General features: G+C 39.2%; 1 protein-coding gene across 9 annotated transcripts in view; it reads right to left on the bottom strand.

The window, feature by feature from the left end:
- The window catches only part of LOC117238980 (probable nuclear hormone receptor HR3), a 114,656-nt gene that overhangs the window by 7,147 nt on the left and 85,429 nt on the right, over nt 1-22,080 (bottom strand). For 4 of the 9 annotated variants that reach the window (XM_033504232.1, XM_033504235.1, XM_033504233.1 and 1 more), the window contains exons 2-6: nt 13,816-14,043; nt 6,286-6,451; nt 4,753-4,979; nt 1,796-2,173; nt 206-478 (exon numbers count right to left, since the gene is read on the bottom strand). In XM_033504232.1, the coding sequence (XP_033360123.1) occupies nt 206-478; nt 1,796-2,173; nt 4,753-4,979; nt 6,286-6,451; nt 13,816-14,043 (1,272 nt within the window). Of the gene's footprint in view, nt 1-205; nt 479-1,795; nt 2,174-4,752; nt 4,980-6,285; nt 6,452-13,815; nt 14,044-15,401; nt 15,580-22,080 lie in introns of those variants that run through there. The other 5 variants (XM_033504238.1, XM_033504239.1, XM_033504241.1 and 2 more) reach the window with 3 other exon arrangements.

Raw genomic sequence — 22,080 nt, 5'->3', positions numbered from 1 at the left:
ACGGTTTTTCTTTCTTCCAAGATAAGGCGTGGGACTACACCAGTATTTATTTAACTCGAGCAATATTTACATCGTTCTATATACCATTTTATGATTCACAATCGAATAAAATCCGCCGCAATTTATTACTGTAACTTTAAACTGTTACTTTCTATTTCTCTACTCCAATAAAGCTTGATTATGAATATAAATTCAAATTACTCACCAGCTTTTAGTAGAACAATCTGGTCGTCCTGCGAGAGCTTCATGAATCCAGGAACCATCTTGGCGAACTCGATGATCTGCTGGATAACGGTGGTTAGTTTTTGGGCACACTCAAGCCAAAGCTGCTCGTGCGCCATGTTCTTGTAGTAGATCAATCTGGAGAGATCGTGCGGCTTCCGGAAAGACTCCTGGATCTGTTCCGTCGACAGCAGACACGTTCTTGCGTGTGCATCCGCTATCGTTTTTGAGAGCAACTCGCTGATCTGTGCCGGATCTACGAAAGTCCATCAGGATGTCGGGTTGAAATCTCACTCTTCAACGATTATATTAATAAAAATATCAAGAAAATAAATATTTAACAGTTACATTCTACTTATTAAAACGACTATACGTTAAGAGATATTACATAGAGAGAAAAATTGTAAATTTTTCAACACGTGTTGCACGAATCATTAACAAATATAACACAGAGAGAAATATTGTAAATTTTTGAATACGTATAGCATGAATCAAATATGTATATGTATAAGCGATAGATGGTTAAAAAAGAAAAACACTGCGGTTAGTCTTTGCTATATATGCATTTGTTGCTATCTTTCACATGTTAGAATGCAACGATTCGATATGGGAGAGCACGTTTTCCAGGTTAAGTTCACGTAAGCCAATATGGACCAGCGAAATCTATGGTCGAGTTCGTTGTAGATCTCTATAATTACAGTACTTTCAAACTACATTATCGCTACAGTTACCAGAGCCGTTTCACTTCAGTTTTCAAGACAGAGAACTTTAAACGACCTCTCCTTTGCTTCGAAGAATCGCCACGGCGAAATTCAAATCCTTTCATTCAATTCCTCCCCTCAACAATTTAAATTACCTACTCTCAGCCACTCAACTCTTACACTGTTGTCTATAACTTTGAGAACACTAATCAAATACATCTTACTACTTCTTCGAGTAAGTTTCCAATGTAACTTGTAGATTAAATAGGATAAATATTTGACGTACTAGAGTTGTTAAAAAAATCAAATTTACTATTACAGCTATTAAACAACTAAACGATCAATGTATTTGCTTTCGATATAGCTGAAAAAACACCAGGAAAGGTAACGCGTTTCTATTACTAATAATTAATACAGAGAAATTTTTTCATAATTTTCAATACATTTCAATAGTTCAAAAATAAGTCCCGAGTAATTTATACAACGGAATAATATATTTGTATATACAAGTACCGCTCTTAAAAATATATTATATAAATACCATATGTGAAGCTTATTACACAGCTATAAAAATTAAATTCCACATAAATTTATGTTTAATTCCTAACAGTACCCATTTACATTTTCCATACTGAAATTCACTCCGCTATATAAACTCCTACACCCTCTTCTCTAAACACAGAAAAGCGTACTCTCCCGTCGGCGACAACAAGAAAAAGAAACACGAGAACTATCGATCGATTTAATTGACGATGCAAAACAGAAAAAAGAGAATACAAGAATGAAAACGTAAAATAGAAAGAAAAATAAAACGCGAACGAAAGAAAAAGCGCGACGCATGCCCATGCAAAGGGACACAAACGTAACCTCACATCTCGCATGGGACATACTGGGCAGACTCGGCACATCGTCGTCCTCGGATGGATTGCTGACCCTCTGTTGCTGACTGCTCAGAAAGGTCGTCGAGTCGACCATCGTGTACGAGCCGTGGCCCAAGCTGGCCAGTTCGACGGTGGTCTCTTGCTTCACAGCAACGATCCCACCCCCGCTTAGGGAACCGGCACCACCACCGCCACCGGCAGCCGCACCACCGCCGGTGCCAGAACCGCTCCCTCCACCACCCGAGCCACCACCACCGGATCCACCACCGTTACCACCGCCACCACCGCCTCCACCGCCTCCGCCGCCGCTACTACCTCCACCACTACCCCCCGTGCTGCTTCCGGTCGTCGAGGCAGACAGCGACTTCCCTGGTACGCGAAAAGTCAAAGTTCATTCGGTCTCTGTACCTCGCTTGCTTATTTCTTTCTCTCTACTACTACTTCTCTTTCTCCTTTATTTCTCTCTTTCCGTCTGTTACTCTTATTTCTCCTGTTACGTTCTATTCTTTTTCTTTGCTTCCTTCTCTTTCCTTCTCTTTTTTTTTCTTGCTTTTCCCCCAACGACAAGAGAAATTACGCTACTCAAGGGTTAAGTATAACAAGTCCTCGAGTTTTGAATCGAATAGAAATTGAGATGAGGTTTGTTGGCTTGTCGAGATGAGACGAGATTCGGTAGAGGATGTCTAGGATGGAACGGACGGCGAAGACCTTTCAAGGATGGAATGCGGTTGCGATCGATCCTGCTTTTTTTTGGATGGTAGGTAGGGAATTTGGAGATTGTCGCTTCCTGACTATGTGTTAGTGAATGTATCTATAGTAGAACCTCGCTTATCAGAACATCAATTGGGAAATTGTAAGGGTGGTACCTTGTAAAATTAGAAAAAATATATACAAGAGTAAGAAATGAATAAGAAGGTTTGGTTCTATTTAATTATTCATTTTATTCAGAGAAATTATATTATTCAAATAGCGTGTGTTATTATTAGTTCGAATAATCAGGATTGGGAAAGTTAACAGTGAAATATAAAAGAATTTGTTATTAACACTAGATTTACTAATCTTTAATATATGCCTAAACATGTAATACACGTTACAAAAATAAATAGATATACAACAGTTACAAAAAGTATTTGCACGCTATTATATTTAATTGTTATAGCATATTAATTAATTAAGTCAAAATATATGAAATTTCGTATCACAAAGTAGTACTTTTATACGACTAAAAAAGGATACTATGAAAATAATATGTATATAGAACCTTATAAAAAGAGCGCTTTGTTAAAAGAAAACGTAAGTGGGCAAATGCTTTTTATAGCCACTGTATGTAATCATGTTTCCGTCTCAATAGAAGTAAACATTAATATCATCAAAAACTCATTTTGGCTGGCTCGATAATTCCAGTGGAATTACCAATTAAAGGGGATATTATATTGTACAAAATGACGAGGTACATGCGTTTATGAGAATAACTTTTTAAACATTTACAAAGATGTTACATTTTGCTGCAACATCATCGCGCTTTTCAAACGGCAAATCAATCGTATCTTTATGACCATAGCGTTACTTCGTAGCCACCAATATCAATATTATTCACCGAATGCATCGTGCAGTCAACTGGCAGTGATAAACACAGTAATTGTATCAGCCGCGTGCTACTGAAAGAGACCAGTACTACTTGGCGTTGCTTGTTCATCGATTGACATCTTGTTACCTCTCTTTCGTTAACAATAAACTTCAATGGAACTATAAACTCCCGGCTTGGCTCGGATTCAGCTATATCTGCTACTCAGCCAGATTCACGTTGCATTCGATCAAAATTGAAAATATACATCGCGAGAGATTCGTAGACTGCTGTACATTATATCGTAATTCTGGGAATAAATTATCGCAATGTTTAAGCAACTTTATAGATCTTTCCTCTAAATATGTAAAACTAGTGGGTTGTTTTTCGTGAATTTGAGGACTTAGAATGGAAGAAGGCGTTATTCATATTTAAAGGTCAACTATTAAATTTTTATATTTAATAAACTAGACTAGTTGAAAAATCTTGTTATCCTGAATAAATTTGACCGGTTTTTTGAACAGTTTTAAAAATAAAATTGTATCGAATCGTAAACAATAAACGGCGTTTCGTTTCGCTGTACGAAAGTAACCAAAAGCAGAGGGGAACTTCTATTGAAACGAATAGATTGAAAGCAAGCAGAAAGCAGGACTTCGACCAACGATAATATAAGAAATTCAAACATCAAGTGTTGTAACTTTGTTTCTGACCAATTATCAATAGAGTGTAAACTTTTTTGCGAATAATATGTAAAAAATACAAAATCTACAAAGTAAAGTATATTTCTTTTTAAATTATCTTTATAAAAATATGAATTTGCATAAATATCCGCTATTTAATCATTAATCACAGGATGATCTTTACTTCGATAAATATTTGGTCGCCCAGAAAGTTCGTCCCGATTTACATTTCGACTCGATATACATTTATTATATTATATAGGTGCTATTTTATTCTACAATCTTTCTGCATCTTTCACGCAACTTGAATAATCCATCTTTCCAGAAGCTCTCACATTTTTTGGCGAAAAACTTTTCAATACGATCTTTCAGGTCGATCAAATTCCTTAAAAATCGAAACGAACTTTCCGGGCAATCCAATATAAGCATTTCACATCTCTCAGTAGTTTTAAACACAAGATATAACACTAGACATCTCAATTTCTTATATAATATTAAACTTGGATTTACATTAACTTACAATTTCACCCTTTCAAAAAGTACATTATTAAATAAACCTTCATACGTTAAACCAAGCTTTTTTCACTGTTTATCGAGAGATAATGAAAAAGAGACAGATTAGAAGCGACCCCAACGTTTGTTTTCGTTTTTTTTTCGAAAAAAAGATGGACTAGATTGAAAGGATTTTAGAGGAGAGTACTCACCGGTGGTGACCACGCTGGGAAGTACCCCAGTCGCGGTGACAGCGGAGGGCGTATCAGGGGCGACAGTGTCCGCGACCTGCGTCTGCGTCGGTCGTGGATCGTAGGTCGTCGTGCTGTCGACGTAGTCGGCGCTAAGCTCGTAGTTCGTCATCGCTTGATGATTGTAATAACCCGACCCACCCGTGCCGGGGCCGGGAGAAGCGTATTCACTACCGCCATACGTGTACCTGCGACAGCAAATCGAAACGAGGATGAGAACGTGCACTTCCTCTCTGATCAAAAGCTTCGAGATTGATATGCTGAAGTGTCGTTTCGTTGTAGACCTTTATGCGGCATAAAATTCCGATACTATACATTTTTATTTTCACATTTACTTTCAATTCATTTCATGATTTTTAAGGAGAATAAATGTAATGTATTATTTCTGTTTTATATCTTTAAAAAAAAAAAAAAAGAGAGAAATGAGACAGATATGCGTGCATGATGAAAAAATCTTAATATATAGTATTTATTTGAGCCTAGAATATTACTAGTATAATAAGCATACTGTATAACCTCGTTGAAAGATACGAGGACGCTTGCTCAGTTGTAATGTACATTTCGATAAATTATGAAACTATTAACAAGTCTGATGTATTTTGTTTTTGTTAACATTATAGTGCATATGTAATAAATAATTCACTAGATATCGTGTGTAGAATGCGAAATAATAATTCTATCATTAAAATTAATAAATGTTCTCATGCTTTTGAATAAGTCTATATATTTGACGATTAAATTACGATTATGTTGTGTCCATGATACGCGTATAAAATTAAGCCTGATTGGTATTGACTAATGTGCTTGGATTGCATAAAAAGGAGTCCCTTTTTGATCGATATATCTGATTTGGAAACGCAGCTGATGTTTTGAATTTACTTATCTTATCTGCTTTTTTTATACTGACATGACAGGAAAGAAAAATTTACACCAACAATACAAAACAGAACTTCTTTGAGACTGCAGCATTATTAGAAGCTGTGAAGTTGAAGTTACGTCTGATTAGTTTAGTTATGTTATGTCTGATGTCACTTATTATTAGTCACATAAATAGATCAATCGTATCATATTTTTCGCTTTAAGTTTTGCGTTTTCTTTTTGTCATCTAAATATCTCACAGTTTAATTAGAAGTTCAATATTATCTTAGTATGACTAATGTATCAAATGAAGCTTGAATCAACAATGTACGTGAAATGTAATGTTTTCAGAGAAATACGAGTATAATATCCATAAAATTCTAATTAATTTCCTTGTAGACTATATTACAGCTCTTGTACACCTATAACATTGCTATTATTAATTTCGTTAGGTAGTTCAGAATAATCAGAGTACTAGTATTTTCATTAACCTTCTGAAGCTTCATATAATATGTAAATACATTATAAGACTCAATCAATAAAATGACAAGATGAATTTACATTTATTTCTTACAATCATTAATGATATTTTACGATCATTTACATCTGACGTGAAATTACTTTAGACTAACTTACCCGCCATTGAAAGGGTGATGCTGATCCGAACTGCTTGGGGTCTGATGTTCAAACACACTGCTATCGGGCGCTGTCTCAGAGGCCGCTCTCATTTGTGCCTTGTGGAACCTAACTTCGTCCTCGACCTTCTCTCTTTGCTTCTTCGACATGCGCCCGAATTTAACGGCTGCAACATGAATCATATCACTTCGTTGCAGTATCTTTCGACGTTTACCGCAAAATCTAAATTTAAACTTGTCCTCTATCAAACTCATATAACAACTAGTTAGCAAGAGAATCACTTAAATTTTTAACGTGTTTTATTCTTAATTAAATAGTCGATGTCCTCAATTAACTACCAGAAATCAAGAGGCGCAGAGAAGAAATGATACAAGTGATGATATCCTTAGTTTGGAAAACTGGCTAAACTTAAATTTCAATGCCCTACGATTAAAGTTTTGTGTACGAGAGCAAATTAAGATTTCCAACAATTTTTTTAATAAATGTGGAATTTAGAAAGCATTTAACCGTCATATTTTAGGTAGATTGTGTAGTACATAAAATTATAAAAATATAGATACATAAGTAATATTCAAGTATAATGTTATAAAGAAAAATAAATAAGCAAAAATGCCCTTCAAACATTGCGGCTCATTATTAAATTCATAAATACTTTGAAAATATCAACAGTCCCTTGATAACTACAAAGCTTATCTTATATTTAAAAAAAACGCGCTTCTATCACTATTCCACCGATCCTAATTCCAGGCTGTAGCTTCTTTCCCTCATTACAAATCTGTAATCAGTAATTTCTCTTCAACAACGTCATACCAAAGCTAAACATATATTACATCAACGAAAATTACCAATTTTTGATCGATGATTTTCTTCTTAAGTATTGTATGTATTTCGATCGCTGTATACATATGTATCTCATGGTGTGACTCGATCATTGTACACGGGTTAATTGACTAGTCTCGATTCGATCAAACTTCGGAAGAAACGACTTTAATAAAGATCAAAGATCGACGAAGCACATATATACATGTATATAATCCTGTTTATAAAGTGGTCGCTGAACAACGCTACAAAGAAACGTTCTGATTCGAAGAACGCGGAAGTTCTTTGCATCTCTCGGACTTCTTCGTCGTTATCGCCGGCTCAGATGCACCCACCCATCCCAGTGACGTCACTGCACCACGAACACTATGACAGAAGAGCGCGCGCGATACGCTACGTCACGTGAAGCGTTCAACAACCGCTAGAACCTGAATCGTTCGTCTTCCTTTTTCTTCCGTGTTCTCCAGTTTCTCAAGTTCATTCGCGAGTTCAGACGAGACGCGCCTCTTTTCAAACGAGCTATTGTTGCGGCGGCTTCTGATTGCTTCGAAAATTGATCTTCCTTCCGGCGAAATTTGAATCCGTGTGATTTAGGGCTTCGATTCGCACGAAACGAGACTAGGAGAGCCGAGAAATACGATTGGTAACGAAGTTTTGAATCTTGTTTATTTCGACATAAATTGATAAGATTGGTATAATTGATTAGAGGAAGTTACTTGCGATGAAGTTACTTTCGTTGGTAAAATTGATCTCTACCAGACTGTATGATTTAGTTTTTGATTCGAATAAAATAGGACGAGTAAAGTCGGAAAGAACGTTTGATACTAATTATGTTTATTCGGAGCTTAATTTATAAGATTAATTATTTCAAAGGAATTGCTTGTAAAATTATTTTCGTTGTTAAAATTGATCTTCCTTCAGAACAAATTTTTGTCTATGTGACCTTAGCTTCGATTTGTATGAAATAAGACAAGTAAGATCATAGATAAACGTTACAAAATCGCCAATTATGTTTATTCAAAATTAAATATAATTTCATGATCTTGATTCTTTGTTCACTCAGCAAAGATAGTTGCATAAATTTGCATAAAATTTTGTATAAAATAACTTGCATAAAAATTTTAAGGGATCGAGAACTATAATTGACCTGATATATGACATTTTAAAAGTACAGTGTGGTTCGTTTTAACGATCCCCATCTACTAAGCTGAGTGCTTTCGTTACTCTTATGCAGGGATTTCAAAGTGTTAAAAATAGGTCCAATTGTAAGTATCCTATGAGCGATTTGACTCCAAGACCTTATGAACCAACTTTATTTGAATTCATAAAAAAGAATCAAATAGACAGATCTCTAGCAAGTAACTTTTTCAATTAGTATTACGTAAACTTTCTCTGCTGAACAGATTGATATAATTAATATTACGTAAACTACTTAACTCTCAACAATAAAATCTCACCAACCTCCCTTATAAATCAATGACCCAAGTAATAACGAAAATTCAATTCTCTTACATTATCAAATTCTGTATATTACATTAGTCCTTTCGTTTCTAGTACTAGCTCTAATCATAATCTATGGATCGGTCTATAGATGCGCTAACATAGTCGTCGTCCAAGAACAGCCCGTAGCTACTAATATTACCTATTCCTAGTCATCACCCAAACCACGGCAATGTACATCCAATAAACATACACGTATTCAACTACTATTCTATTGATATTATCGACGTTTCTTTTTCCTATTCTACGATAACAACATACCCAAACTTGCTCCAGCAAAACACATAAAAAACAAATAACTATATCGGTAATACAATTGAACCGAAAAAAGACACAAACTGAAATCAAGATTTCAATGCATCGATCAAATCCTCCCCACGACTCTCCGCATTGACATCTGAAAAACCGAAGTCTAGCGTTAGAAAGAAAAAAGAGGAGGGGGGGGGGGAGCGGTGCTTCCGTCCGTCCTCTCTAAAACGCATTTCGATGCACTCACGACAAATCTCGAGCGGTCGGTTGTGCGACCGCATACGCATGACTTGACGCACACATTCAGGCGCGCGCGTGCACACACACATCAGATTGGTACCGTCCCGCTCTCGGGGACGGGGTTGTTGGTTACGCGCGAGAGAGAAATGTGAGCCGTTGGTGAACGAGACGCGTGAAAAAGGGGAAAGAGAAAGAGAGACACGAGTCGCGAGACGTCAGCTGCCAGCTGAAACCGCTATCGGGATCGCCCGCGGAGGAAAACGAGAGAGAGAAGCTCTAGCCGGACGACGGAGAGGCAGAAGCGGAGGGTGATCGACCGAACGCGGCAAACGAGCGACCGAGAAAGCAGACTGGGGATTCTGATGAAGCAACGAGGAGGCAACGACAGAGGGAAAGAGCGTGACAACGCTGGCAGAAAGGGAAGGAGAGAAAGATGACAACAGGAAGAGTATGCGCTCGCGCGCGCGCATCACCGGTAGCACACGATGCACTCTCCTCTGAGCGTATATGAGAGCGCATACTGCAACGAGACGAGGACAAGAAGACTGGCTCCTTATCAACCGACGCAAATACTCCCGGACGCCGGCTTGTGAGAAGCAACGCGATTATCATGCCAAATCTATGTACATCGGGGAGGATTTGTTCTCGTTGCTCGAGATGTTCCTCTTTCGGATAGCATATCAAGCCATTTAAGGGATTCCAGCGTGTCCAGGGGTGCGCGACGCGCGACCAACACACCTCGCGATGAGGATTCAACGAATGGGACGTCAATGACCTCACGGCGGAGCGTTCGGTCGTGAGGTATTCGACATTTCGGTTTTGACAGCCTGTTGGGAGAAGGGGGACAGGGTAGGCAGTCTGGAAAGTTGATGTGTCGGGAATGCTGGGTTTGAGGATGAAGAATTTGGGATTGGGAAAAGGGTTGTAGAATTCTTGGAAATGTAATTAATATATTGGCGATCGAAAGAGTTTGAATATATCTGTAATGCTATTTCTATAGAACTCTTAAAAATCCTCATTTAATGGTCCTTTCTATAGAAATGCTGCCTTTAACCTAAATTCCACCAGGACCTACAGGCCCTATTTCTTCTAAGGTCTAAGATCTGCTAGAGAATGTGATAGATGAGTTCACTATAAATACACCTTCTTCCTCTTTTTCCTTATTCTTCCTCCTTTCCTCTTTCACTTTACTATAATTCCACAAATACTTCTAAAATAGATTTTAAGAAAATTCATTAAAAAATGCTATGAAATCTAAAGCTAGAGGATGTCTAAAATTTCTTGAAATTCCATTTCTTTCTGCTATCTGCTTCATTAGTCATAAGAGATTAAGAGCGTAAATTTTTCAAGAAGTCAAAGTTCATGATAACAGGATCTTATTCTAAAATATTCAAGAATATTTATGAATCTCGTCGGCGAAGGTGAACGGTTGATTAACAGAAAATGCAGATATTTTGAATCGACTGCTTGATAAATGCTATTTTAATCTGTCGACTAAGCGAGGATGTTCTTTGAAGGAGCAGCATGGCGTACAGAAGAGATGAAGATCGATTGGATCCTTATCAAGCATTTGCAAACGATGACTGGTGAGGAGACGGTCGATTATTATCGAAGAACCAACTTGCACGATTAGGATAATATTTCCAAACTCGTTCTTTCTACCTCACAATTTAATCTTATTTAAATCTCGAACTATTCCTATTTAATTCCTTTTTCATCGTTTACAATATAGAGAATTTTTAAAAACAATTTTTTTATTGATTTTAAGGACTGCAGAGAAATATGTTAATTTTAAATCGTGACAATATAAGATGAACAATTAGATCGGCAGCAAAGTCCGTTCTTTCATATCAAAAACAGCTGCGATTCCATTCAGACGCGACCGCAATGTCCTGCTTTTCGGCTGCTACTTTATCGAACGTGGCTTTTTATCTAACGGCAGAAACCTGGAAGCTCGGAGAGTATTCATTAAAAAACTTTATGAGCACTCGCAAAAACGAACTGTAGAAACAACCTCTATGAAACACTTCAACACACGTAGACGTGCTTCGACATAACGTGAAGATTCAAAAAAAGATGATCCTTCTTTTAACAATAATTATACGTTTATGTTGTTATGACGACAATTTTTTTAAAGCGATTAGGATTCTTTCAATTCTTTACATGATGACCAATTCATCAAATATCATACAGTGTGTCAGATTTGCACGAATACATGAAATTGCATTTCAAGTTATTAAAATTACAAGAATTACAAGTTGGACGGGGGGATGTAATATTGAATTTGTATCTTCTGGTACGAATCATTTTTCATTATAGAGATCTATACAAAATTTTAGAATATATTTATATAAATATATTTTATTTTATTTAAATTTTATTTATATAATTTTAAAATTATATAAATTTATATAAATGAGATTTATAATTATTAAAATATAATATATATATTATTATAATAATTAAAATTATAAAATATATATTAAATATATTTAAAATATATAAAATATATAACAAACTAGAATAAAGTTTAATTATTTTCCACGCTATGTACCTACAGTGATGGGCGAAAGAAAGATTGAAAGATAGGAGGTACGAAGCAAAATTACATTTGACACGAGCAGTGAATAAATATAATATACTTTGAAATCGATGACTGTCATCAATATGATAAAAGATTATTAATATCCATAGTGTAGCAATTTTAAACTTTCCTTCCTTACCACTGTACATGCAGAACATAACGAAATTCTTTATCTCAAAGAAATATCTAATTCAAAGGAATGTCTAATTGAAAGAAATATTTTAAGTTAATGCTTCGCGATAAAAGGACAGATTCCTCAAATCGAAGAAATACCTAAAATTAATTTATTTTCCTCAAAAAATTTTATCTATCCTATCATTTCAATTGCATTCTTCCAATCTTTGTCAAATTCATAAGATTTCTCCGATAAAACCGACATTCAACCACGTGAAAATCTAAAAAACTACCTGCAGCCACATCGCCGGGGCACAGACCTGAACGCTTGCGCGTGAATGTCGTTAAACGTGTCCAAGACATCTCGTGTAAGTAAGTACTCAGGGTCCGATAAGGTGGAGCAACGTGGTAAGAGGCCTAGCTGCACCGAGAGGAGAGCGAAAGAGCAAGAAAGAGAGAATCGTGCGGGGGTGTTGAGACGTGGCGGAGGTTCGGGTCGAGAGGGGGCTGGACAGCCTCCGATAAAGGGTCGTACACCCCGAGAGGCACGCGTGGTCGCTGCTATCCCCGTGTATCTGATTTGACGAGTTCTTTCTCTCTCTCTCTTTTTCTCTCTCTCTCTCTCTCTGTTGAATGTTTACGTGTGACGTCGCCATGGTAATGCGCTTCAACGTAAATTCGCAAAATTTCGAATCGATCGAAACGAATAAAACTGACAAAACGTTGCCACTCTGAAACGTTTTCAAACACATACATTTGCATCGATCCGTCCATTGTGACATTCGTATCCCGTGAATTGGCTTTTGTTGAAAATTTGCTATAACGTTCCATAGAGAACATCGTTTTGGGAATAATACGCAGCAATTTACGTTATTGAAACACAAAGTTGTTTTTTAATTTGACAACTTTTAGGTTTCTTTTTTTTCGACATTGTGTATAAACGTTTATATGCAAACGTCGATCACTTTTATAGGACGCGTACGTGTATTCAGAGTATAAATCGATGCAATGTGGTATTATAAAAGCCGAACAAATACACACCGCACGTTAGCTGCTTTCATAAATATGAATCGTGACATCGAAAGGGATAAAAAAAAATAATATATTGAATCGTATAATCGTGATATAAATTTCATTTTGTAATTGACCATTCTGTTATATTCGGTAGAACAGAATGCACATATGAGTGTATATCGTAGAACGTACACGTTCACGTGTCGCGTAATTAAACTCGATGATAGCGCTCGAAACAAAGAAATTCCATTTCCATATCGACGCTCGTGATTTGTTGGATCGTTGCTGGAACTTCTAACGCGACACTTATACATAAGCATTATCGTATAGTTCATTTGTTTACCAATTCCTTTCTTTCCATCCCTAGCCGTAGATAATAAAAATCGAACAATTCATCATAACTATCTAAAATGCATTAGAAACCGAATATAAATCAAGAGCGGGAAAAATACGATAATGTTATTTCTGTTGGTTTACTGAGTTTTATATTGATATCTAAAAGGAATATAACATAAATAAATAAATTCAAATATTACATAGTTGAATAACCTGTTAAATCCAAAAGTCTAATAAACTTTTATTAAAAAAAAAAACAATAGCATACCTAGTGTTGAGACAATCAATATTTTTGCAATATTCACGAGAACAGGAAAAATACGTATAAAATTCGAAAACCAAATAAACAGGCAAGAATTGATTGAAAGAATATTAAATTTGAAAAAAGTTGTTTTTCTGCTGAGAACGTAAAGCTTGGTTATCATTATCTTCCCTTATAGCCCCCAAATATTAAGAAGCAACAAACGATACCAGTTTCTGTTAGTTTTACTATAAGTGTTTACATTAATCGATAGAAATATATCCACGGATAAATTTCCAAGAGAGTGACATCGTTTTCTAAGTAGCAGTCGTTACGTTGTTCGTTAGAGATGCTAACGTAAACTAACGCGAGTCCGTGACAACCTTGAGGTTCTCCGAGAAAACAGAGGCTCCAACCAACGATATGCACTCACCATCTCTAGACATGCCGAGGCGTAGGCACTTTTGCAACCGACAGTACTGGCACCGGTTTCTGTTTACACGGTCGACCACGCAATTCTTGTTCCGCGGACATTGATAGTTGACGACCGACGACTGAGACCGCCTGAAGAAGCCTTTGCAGCCCTCGCAGGTGATCACGCCATAATGAACGCCGCTGCTCTTGTCGCCACACACCTTGCACGGGATTATTTCGATCTGGGCTGAAAGCAATAAACAAAGGAAAACGTTAAATTGTCTGTAACACCAAGTGTCAATCGAAGACTGATACAATAATCAAAGAGTAACTAATTAGAGATTCAGTCGTTGCATGTTACATATAAAGTCCGGTTACATTAAGTTTTTTCATCTGGTAGATTAATTGATATTGATTAGAGGTTATTTTCGTAAAATTTTGTTTTTTAGGTAAAGAAAGTTTTCGTATCTTAATCTTGAATTGCTATGTATATCAATGCTCGGATTGATTTCTGAGTCGCCCCAATATGAAATTTAAATCTACATTTATAAACTATAATTGTAAGATTCAAATAATTGATGATTATTGATTGTAGGATACTTCGTCATATGTTATTTATACAGATTTTATTTCACTCGTGTGCTCATTTAAGAAAACATGAATGAATTTATTACTCAACCTAGTTTCATTTCTCCTTTCTCCTAATTCCTATTTCTGCATGCAATTCATTGTTAATTGTTTACCACTTAAACCAATGTCCAATGTTCAGTTCAAGACATTTATTTACTCTTTCATCATTTCTTGATAACGTGTATCAAAGAGGAAGGACTGAAACGTCTGACGTTTTATATGTTGCCACTTTATTCCTGGCTCGTCGAAGTTCATCACACCATCGGTCGTTCTCGCATAGTATATTTATGGATAACCTTTCGATTGGGAGACAATACTACACGGCGGATTCTGTAGCGATGCAACCGCGGCAAACCGTTCGAATGTATCGTAAGCTATCTACCAGGGAGTCACACCAGAGATTTCCTATCACTTTAATGTGTCGCGATAAAGCGGAGGATAAACGTGGCCGGCGTTTCTGTTAGGAAATCAAAGCTAGAAAGAAACGCAGCCACTTTGCACCGCGAATACCATGTCAGGCAGAAAGACGCCTTTCATGTACAAGTGTTTCTACAAATCGCAACTCCTTATCCCGGATGCACTCCCATCAAATCTTAAAAATTGCCTCTAAAAGATATCTTTGTCTCGTGTCGACGAGGAAGACGTGACTAAAGTTTCGTGCTAAAATCCTGTTTCCTCTATCACGTAAACAATTACGATAAGGCGAAAGGAATATCCATGTGTCATAGTTGTATGTTCTCAGATATAAGATAATAAAATTATTTTAACGAGATGTTTCTTGCTGTTTTAAAAAAAATAGGAGCTGCTTTAATCGAGAAGAATATTTTGTGTAATGTTCTACGAAATATGTAATATCATTTTCCGATTCTATTTAGAATGTAAATTCAATGTATCAATTAAATTATATTAATATACTTCTATATTTGAAGATGGGACAGAGTTCGAAGTATTGAAATTTGCCATAGTTTAGAGTACCTCGTATAGAATTAACTTGGAGTCTAACTGGATCGTCCAAAAGGTTATTTTCTGGACTGGGAGTTTGCACTGATACCCTGGTTCTCGTCGTTTCTGGCGGTTGAGGGCTCGTACTGTCCGCCCCCCAACTTGGCCCACCGAATGTTGAGAGACTTCCCTCCATTTACGTTTCACACTAGGGTGTTTCATTTAAAATCCACCAACAATCCTTACATATGAACACATATTACGGTGGTATTTCGCTGAATTTTCACAATCCTTTTAACCATCCATTGTTCGCGCGTTACAGTTCACATCATATAACTGCCGCTATCGCCCCACCAACTTGTGACAACTTTCCACAGCGAAAAACAATCGTGAAGAATTTCCACAACTTAGTCATCGAACTGACTCAAGATGTCGTCCCATCGATTGTGAGATGGTATATGGAACAGAACACTGTGAGTACTCTATTCCGAACACGTTTCACGCTGTATCCTGCAAAGAGGGCGGGATAGGATGTCCCACGGACACACGAAGAATTTTTCTTCAGCAGTCTAAAGAGGATCGTTTGTCGAAGAAAATTTGTGCTGACACATAATCGATTCTAGCTCGATCGATGGAGCTGCATGAGCACAATCACCGAGAGAATGTAGCTTCTTGAATATAATTCACGTGCTAACCAGATACTTTCCTTAAAATGCTGCAATACGAAAATAGTCTTCGAACTTTTATATTCGTCTTACTGCCCTCTGCTGAAATCGTGGAATTATTGGTCATAACAATATCGGAAAGACGACGAAAACGAATGAAGGGATGTTGGAAATGAACGAGGCGGCGAAAATTTGCGTTCCAATATTCCACGGAACAATTTCCAGTCATGTCTATTTATACGCTTTCTAACCTAAATTTTGATCAAGAATACATCCCGATCTCTGTGCGAAGCAACCCCTAAATCAATCGCGGCTTATGGGTCGCGATTTCGAACGCGCCATCGAATATGGAATGCGCGCGACAAATTCCCGTCTCGGGCTTAAACCTCATTGATCACCACACGCTTGCTTCTCCTTCGCATACGAACGAACGATCTACCACGCGATACCAATCAAAATCATCCAGCCTACAGCCTTCGTTCGCCTCTTGCGGGCGAAAACGATTGAAAAAGTTGGATAACGCGTGGAAACGAAGTCGGAACCGGGAAAGACGCGATGGAACGGAGGGAAAAAGTAGAAATGCGGCTGCTGCAGTGGCTCCCGTTGCCCTCTATTTTCGTTCTCAGCTCGGTAATGCAGCGTCTACATCGTGTGCTGCGAGGGCGCTAAAGCGAGACAGAAGAAAGAGGGTGTGCTAGAGCAGGAAGAAGGAGAGAACCAGCAAGGCTACCGAAGAAAGAGAGAAAAGAGGAACGATGTTCACATGCTTTGTATATTATATATGTATACGTACATATGTATATGCATACATACATGTGTGCATTGTATGTGAATGTGTTTGTATATATAAGTATCAATGTATATATGCACGAATATATACATATATGTAATGCATGGATGTAAGTATGGGTAAATATACTATATGTAGGATGTGTATGTACATATGTATGCATGTATGTATATGTGCACGAATGTACCTATGTATATATGCATGTAAGTATGTATGAATATATGCGTATATGTACTTACACATCTATGTATGTAGGCATATACTATATATACATATACGTGTATTTATGTATATGAGAACGCGCACGCGAATGTACACACATGCACGTGTGTTAGTGCATCATTCGTACAAGCTGCCGGCTACTGTATTGGAGCGAGGAAGATTCGAAGCGGCTCGTGTCTGTATATCGTGCTTCTCTCGTCCAACAACTGTAGCGCCACGAGTAGCGTCGAGGCGCTTGCACCATACGGTCGAACATTACATAACCGAGAACGATGAACCCAGAGTACAGTCACCCGGCACGCTCGCATCTTTGATGTGCGTCATGCCGTTGCCTCGAGGAGAGTGCACAGCGCTTACTATATACCCCGGAACTCCCGAAATCGAAGCCACTTTGTGCCGTGGTTATAGCTTTGTCCGGCCATGCCTCGGCAACTTTAGCCTTTCCCCTTAGATATGCATACATGTTCCTACATGTGCATACGAATCACGGTAAATACGCGTGTGGAATCGACCAACGGAAGCAGAGTGTATTCTGTGTTTGCCAGATCGCGGAAACAGAGCTCGACGTTTGACGTTCGATTTCGTGAGGACGGCTGGAACTTGTCCAGATCTTGAAACGATCGGACGTGTATATACCATGGAACGATTCGCGAATAGAATCAGTGACGTCCTCCAGACTTTTCCACTTGTTTGTAGAGAGAATTACGGGATCGAGCACGATATCGTTCGATCTGACCGCCACGACAGATCACGATATATTTACTGTATTATTAACGGAGTCATCGAAATCTTTCAGCCTCAGAAATATTTTAAGAAAGTCATATTGTGATGGCTAGAGCAAGTTCTTATATGAACAACTATGGAGGAAAGCAGAATAATACAAAGAAACAATTATACAAAGAAATTCGTTTCACACTTTTTTTTGGAATTACTGACGTCCTCTATAATTAGGTGGCTTACTTTTGCCCTCTTTAGTTAAAACGTTCCATCTATTGCAAAATTAAAGGAAACTGAAGTTTTAACGTTCTCTTTGTTCCACCTTTATTCGTCTCGTATAACTTTACTTTAAACTACAAGGAACTTAAAATATTTCAACGTATCTTGAAAGGTGAAAAATTCTATATAAGACATTTTAGCTAAGGAGAGAAGACTTCTGAAAACGTACTTATATCTATGAATTGCAATGAAATTCCAATTACGGACGAAGGAAAACTTAGGGCGAAGAAAAGGTCGTAGAAACGGTGTGAATGAAAAGGAATCTTGTTAAGTTTTTCTCGTTCTCGTAATCAAAGCCATCCAGTCACATTGTTCCGTATGGAGTCTCCACTTGGTTCGAAATATGTACATATGTACTTTCGATGCTCTGAATGATACTACGCACAGGGATAAATAAATAGAGCTGGACGGCGAAAAGATATCATTAGCTACGGTACCGATTAAGTCGAAACCAGTTAATCACGTAACTCCGTGAGTTCGTTCGAGTGGCTGACCCAAGATTTTCCAGACAGGGACAGGAACGAAGAATAGAGTAAATAGAAAGAGACAAATAGTAGAGTGAGCGTGTTGCATCCAGAACACTCGAAACTTAAGCCCGATCGTCAAGTAAGCTCCTTCTCGAGCAGTTCTAGTTGAAGATTTTAGGACGATGGTCAACACATGCAACGTTGCTAATATGTCCGGGAATAATGAAATTCGAATCATTTCCTTCTGTTTCAACCCTAAACTGGTTTTATTCGCCATAATTTAAGAAGAAACAAAGGTAAATGTGGGGACAGAAATGCATGCTCTGAAAAATATAGGTTAAAGTATAAATAAATATAGAGTATATTATTACTAAGTCAGATGTTATAGAGAATTAAAGTGCCAGACGGAGAAATAGGCGTCATCAAACTTTTACGACGCGAGGTAAAAAAGAGATGATCGAAATAAATAAAATGTCTTTTATTTGAAAAGACTATTACGAACGTCTATCACCGGTAGAGATATTAAAGGTTTCTGACTTGAGATAGTTCGAAACAGCAGTTACAATTTCCAGTGAAATCTAATTGTAAGGCAACCTGACGTTTACCAAATCGAATCAATAAGTTCGGTGTTCGTTGTTTCGAGATAACGATTAATTCACCAGCGAACTAGAATATTGAGCAGCCACGAGATTTTGCATAATTTTGTGTACAATTCGTCTAATAGACAGCGATCGAGTATCAATATTGCATAGACGATGCTTCAAACAATCGGAGGAAAATTAATGACTCCAAGCATAAACATGGTTTCTTGGTTACATAGTAACGCATCAGCCACATATTGCAACGATCTCTTATTTACGATTGCTGGAAGCTATTAGCTGTTTCCGACGACACACGAGAGAATCGTGTATTTTTATCCTTATGTAAGCGTGCTTTCTTTGGAGTGTGAATCGAATTGACGAAAAGAGAAATTCGGCGACGAATATTCAACGATACCGAGGAGACACTAGATCCATATTTCACTTTGCCTCTTATGCTACCTATAGTCGGATCATCCGACGAATGAAATCCGCTTCTGTTTTGCACAGAATCGAGTAGAAAGTGGTCAAAGGTTCCGACTATTACAGGTAGACGTGAACTCGCAGCTCGACAGCGTGAAAATTGGGAACGCATAAGTGACTTTGGTTACCGATGGAACGGTGTGGAATACCAATCGAGAGAAACTTACAGTGCGACAAAGTGAAACAAGGAACGAGCTTTAGAGTCGTGCTCACGCAAGCAAGCAAGTAAGCAAATCAGCAACGTGTCGACACGCCGGCCAACTTTAACCGAGTTGTAATATCCAGTTGTGACAGAGCGTGGCGCGTAATCAACATATCGCTATCTCGCTGACATCTATCGTTCAACGACGTCGATGAATATCGGCGGCGGAGTATCTTCCTCGCGTTACCTAGTCACACGACAGTTCTGTCAATCTTTCGGCTCCATTTACCGTCGTCGTATGTCGAACGGACACATCATGCCGGGCGCCTTCCGCTCGAGAAGGAGATTTCCTAACGCGGCAGGACGGTTCTCGATCATTTTCGGAGCACACCGTGTCCCAAAGAAGCGACGCGTGAATCGTTCACAAATAGCCGATCGTTTCCACCGCGGCAGAAACTCCCACACCGCGAGTAGGCGCGAAACGTCGCTAGGTGCCGCGCAAGCGCCGCATGTAAAACGTAATGTGTACACTGTACACGTACAGAGAGAGGTGTGTACGTAATGTGTACACGGACGACTGAACGCGCGCATTCACGCATTCACGTACGCACTATGAGCACACACCACGGGAAACGCGTACACAGACGGGAGGAGGTCGCGCGTTTTCCACCTGGAGCCTTTCCAGCCACGATGATCACTTTGTTGGCTGCACTTAACACGCACGCACACGGAATGCAACGTCGAACGGCGGAGCCAGCTTGTCCCGGTAACACATCGACGGCACCATCGTCGTTTTCTTCTTCATTGTCTGGCGTGGTGTTCGACCGAAGGCCGACCATAAAAACACGCCGAATTTCGTGTATCTCGTGGTATTTCGAAACGCGAAGAACCGCAACGTCTTCGATCGCGCATGGAGCACTCGAGCAGAGGTGGCGAGTAGAGTGCTGCTGGAGCAATGGCAACGGGAGACAGAGAAAGGGGAGAAAGGAGAATGGAGAGTGCGAAGAAAGAAAGGAAGAGGGCCGAACGAGGAAAATGCTGGTGTAACGCGAGCGGAGAAACGACGGAGGCGAACGTACTCTTCGACCGAGCGGGACCACTGGCACGCACGCATGCACGCGCCCGCACGCAAGCACGCACGCACACGTGTACTCATGTACACGCGCGCATACGTAGTCACGATGCCTCCACGTTTCCTTCCTCCGCGGTAATTTCGGGAGTCTCGCGTACCAACGCGTACACCGCACGTCACCACGATCCAATCGACCGTCCGATCCGAGCGGCAAAAGTGGCAAAACCAACACGCGGTACGCGTTCGTTATCTGATGTGGCGCGGCCACCACGCTTCCTACTCGGGCCCAGCAGGGAAAACTCGCGGAAACACCGTGCGACTGGCGCATTAGAATATTTCGGGGGTTTGATGAACCTCGCGGCTGTACGGGATACCCGAGTCACTGGCGGAGAAAGGAGACGAACAAAGGAAAGAGATAATGGAACTGACAAAGATAGAAAAACGAGTGAGCCGCAGGGGTCGGAGGGGAAGAAACAAAGAAAAGTAGGGGGAGAGAGATATAACAAGAGAGATAGAAAAAAATGGTAGGAGAGGGGGTAGAGCGGGAGTAACCGAAGGAAAAAAAGCATAGAAGAAGTAAAACCAGATAGATAGAGGGGAGATGGTGATAAAAAAAGACGGAAACAGAAAAAGGGGGGTTAAAGTGTAGAAGAGGAAAAGAGAAAGAACGTTAGAAAGGAACGTGAGTGAGAGAGAGAGAGTGAGAGAGAGAGTGAGAGAGAGAGAAAGAGAGAGAGAGAGAGAGGTGTTTTTCGGGGACCGGCGTTAGCGAGTTGGCATCTCACAATATGTCAGAACTCCCCGCGCTTCCCCACCGCCGAATGACGCTGCGTCGGGTCACTGAACTGTGCGCGCCTCCGCCGATGATGGCCGAGTGCCTCACCCTTCGCTCTCCCCACCCTAATGTTTCTTGTAGCCCTCCCACCACCCGCGCAACACGACCACTACCGAGTACAGCCGAGCTGCGCCGACAAACCAAACTACGCTACGATCGTCGACTGCGCAACTCCGAACGATCACGGAAACGCACGACGAGGAACACGAGCGAGGAAGGCGGGCTTTCCGATCTCGTCCCGTGTGGCACAGCACGTTAACTTTATTAGCGCAGCTCGTTAAGGACACACCGGCTCCTAAATACACGTGCGTATCGTGTTTCCCTCGACGATGCTCGGAAATTGCCGCCTCGGAAAGTTTGTTTTTGGGGACGAGAACTGTCGCCGCTGCTACGACCGCCGCGACTAATTAAAGAACCACGATGGTTTTCCGTTTACTCTCGCCGTTTACGACTTTAACCTAA

This window comes from Bombus vosnesenskii, unplaced genomic scaffold (assembly GCF_011952255.1).
Source record: "Bombus vosnesenskii isolate JDL3184/JDL3185 unplaced genomic scaffold, Bvos_JDL3184-5_v1.1 scf7180000013788, whole genome shotgun sequence".
Classification (NCBI taxonomy): domain Eukaryota; kingdom Metazoa; phylum Arthropoda; class Insecta; order Hymenoptera; family Apidae; genus Bombus; species Bombus vosnesenskii.
Note: the sequence above shows the minus strand (reverse complement) of the source record. Positions and strands in the feature narration are given on the sequence as shown.